Below are 1,171 nucleotides of genomic sequence, written 5' to 3'. Positions count from 1 at the left end.
TTAGAACGTGCCACAGCACGGCCTAAATTGCGTGCTTTGAGCGAGCGGTATGGACTTGCTCACCACTGGGTTACTGTCGCCTCTCCGGAACAGGACAGCTTATTTCTGCATCGAGTGGCACAACTGAGGCAACAACGTGCCTGGAACGATCTGGATTCTCCATTTACTTCTGCAAACTGCACTTGGAATTCTCTGCCATATACGGATTGAATCAATGATCGACAAAGGCTAGCAATTTCTTCCAAATTCCCTACTTTGACGGCTATTGTATTCGAAAAAAAAGTGAAGTCAATTCACAACGATATAATTTGTTGTCCAAGTGCTCAGGATACCCGCGTTAGCAGAGACTATGAGCAACAAAACGCAGGTGTCTATGGCAAAATAGCAGCATTTGGGGCAGTTGTGGAACCGCAGCGTGATGGTAGACTCCATCTTCACATGACTCTATATGGATCGACATGGAGTCCTGAAGTATTGACCCGCATTGCGGTATCTGACATTTTGTGCTCTAAAGCGAAACTCTGGTTGGAACGAGTGTCGACCATCTATTTGTCTCAAGAAACCCATGAGTACCACAAAATGATTGATCAACGGAGGTCATGAATGGCCTCACGCGCTCATGGTTTTTGCGCTCCTCGGTCACTGTTCGTACTTATCGTCCGACATGTTTTGGTGCATTTTCCCCCACGACTACGCGAATATGTGCTACTCGAAGAAACATGCCGTCAAGAATCCAAATAACACGAATGAACCTCAGTCCGATAACGAATTTACTCCGGTTACTGATCGATTGGAGGGAATTATTCGTGAAGTTCAACAGGAACGCTCTGGTCGTGGCAATCAAGACACACCAGGACCTCCTGATCCAGACGACTCGGTACGCGATGGAGTTGGTACCAATGGCGAGCTAAGCGGCGCTTATGAAAAATTCTGGCGGTCGGGAGGTGCACGGATGTTCAACATTGACGGGAAAATTGTTTTTCTCAGCCAAGCAGAATCGTATCTTCATCGTAGCCCTTATTTTTCAGACTACGCACCGATCGAATTTGAAAGTATTGTTGATCTTTGCCTTCGAGACAGTACAATTGAAACAACGAAGGTGAATGCCCACAGTCGACAGGAAGGGGACGTCTTAAACGACGCGGGTTTTCACTTGGGATTCAGCATCTAT

General features: G+C 46.7%; 1 protein-coding gene across 1 annotated transcript; it reads left to right on the top strand.

The window, feature by feature from the left end:
* Positions 1-700: 700 nt before the first annotated feature.
* Positions 701-877, top strand: PPTG_25051 (hypothetical protein; the record flags this gene model as incomplete). The annotated part of the gene is made up of 1 exon (XM_008919301.1): positions 701-877. A coding segment is annotated over one exon (177 nt), but the record flags the coding sequence as incomplete, so codon positions are not given.
* Positions 878-1,171: the final 294 nt, after the last annotated feature.

This window comes from Phytophthora parasitica (assembly GCF_000247585.1).
Source record: "Phytophthora parasitica INRA-310 unplaced genomic scaffold supercont2.687, whole genome shotgun sequence".
NCBI lineage: Eukaryota > Oomycota > Peronosporomycetes > Peronosporales > Peronosporaceae > Phytophthora > Phytophthora nicotianae.
This window is presented reverse-complemented; position numbering and strand designations above follow the sequence as displayed.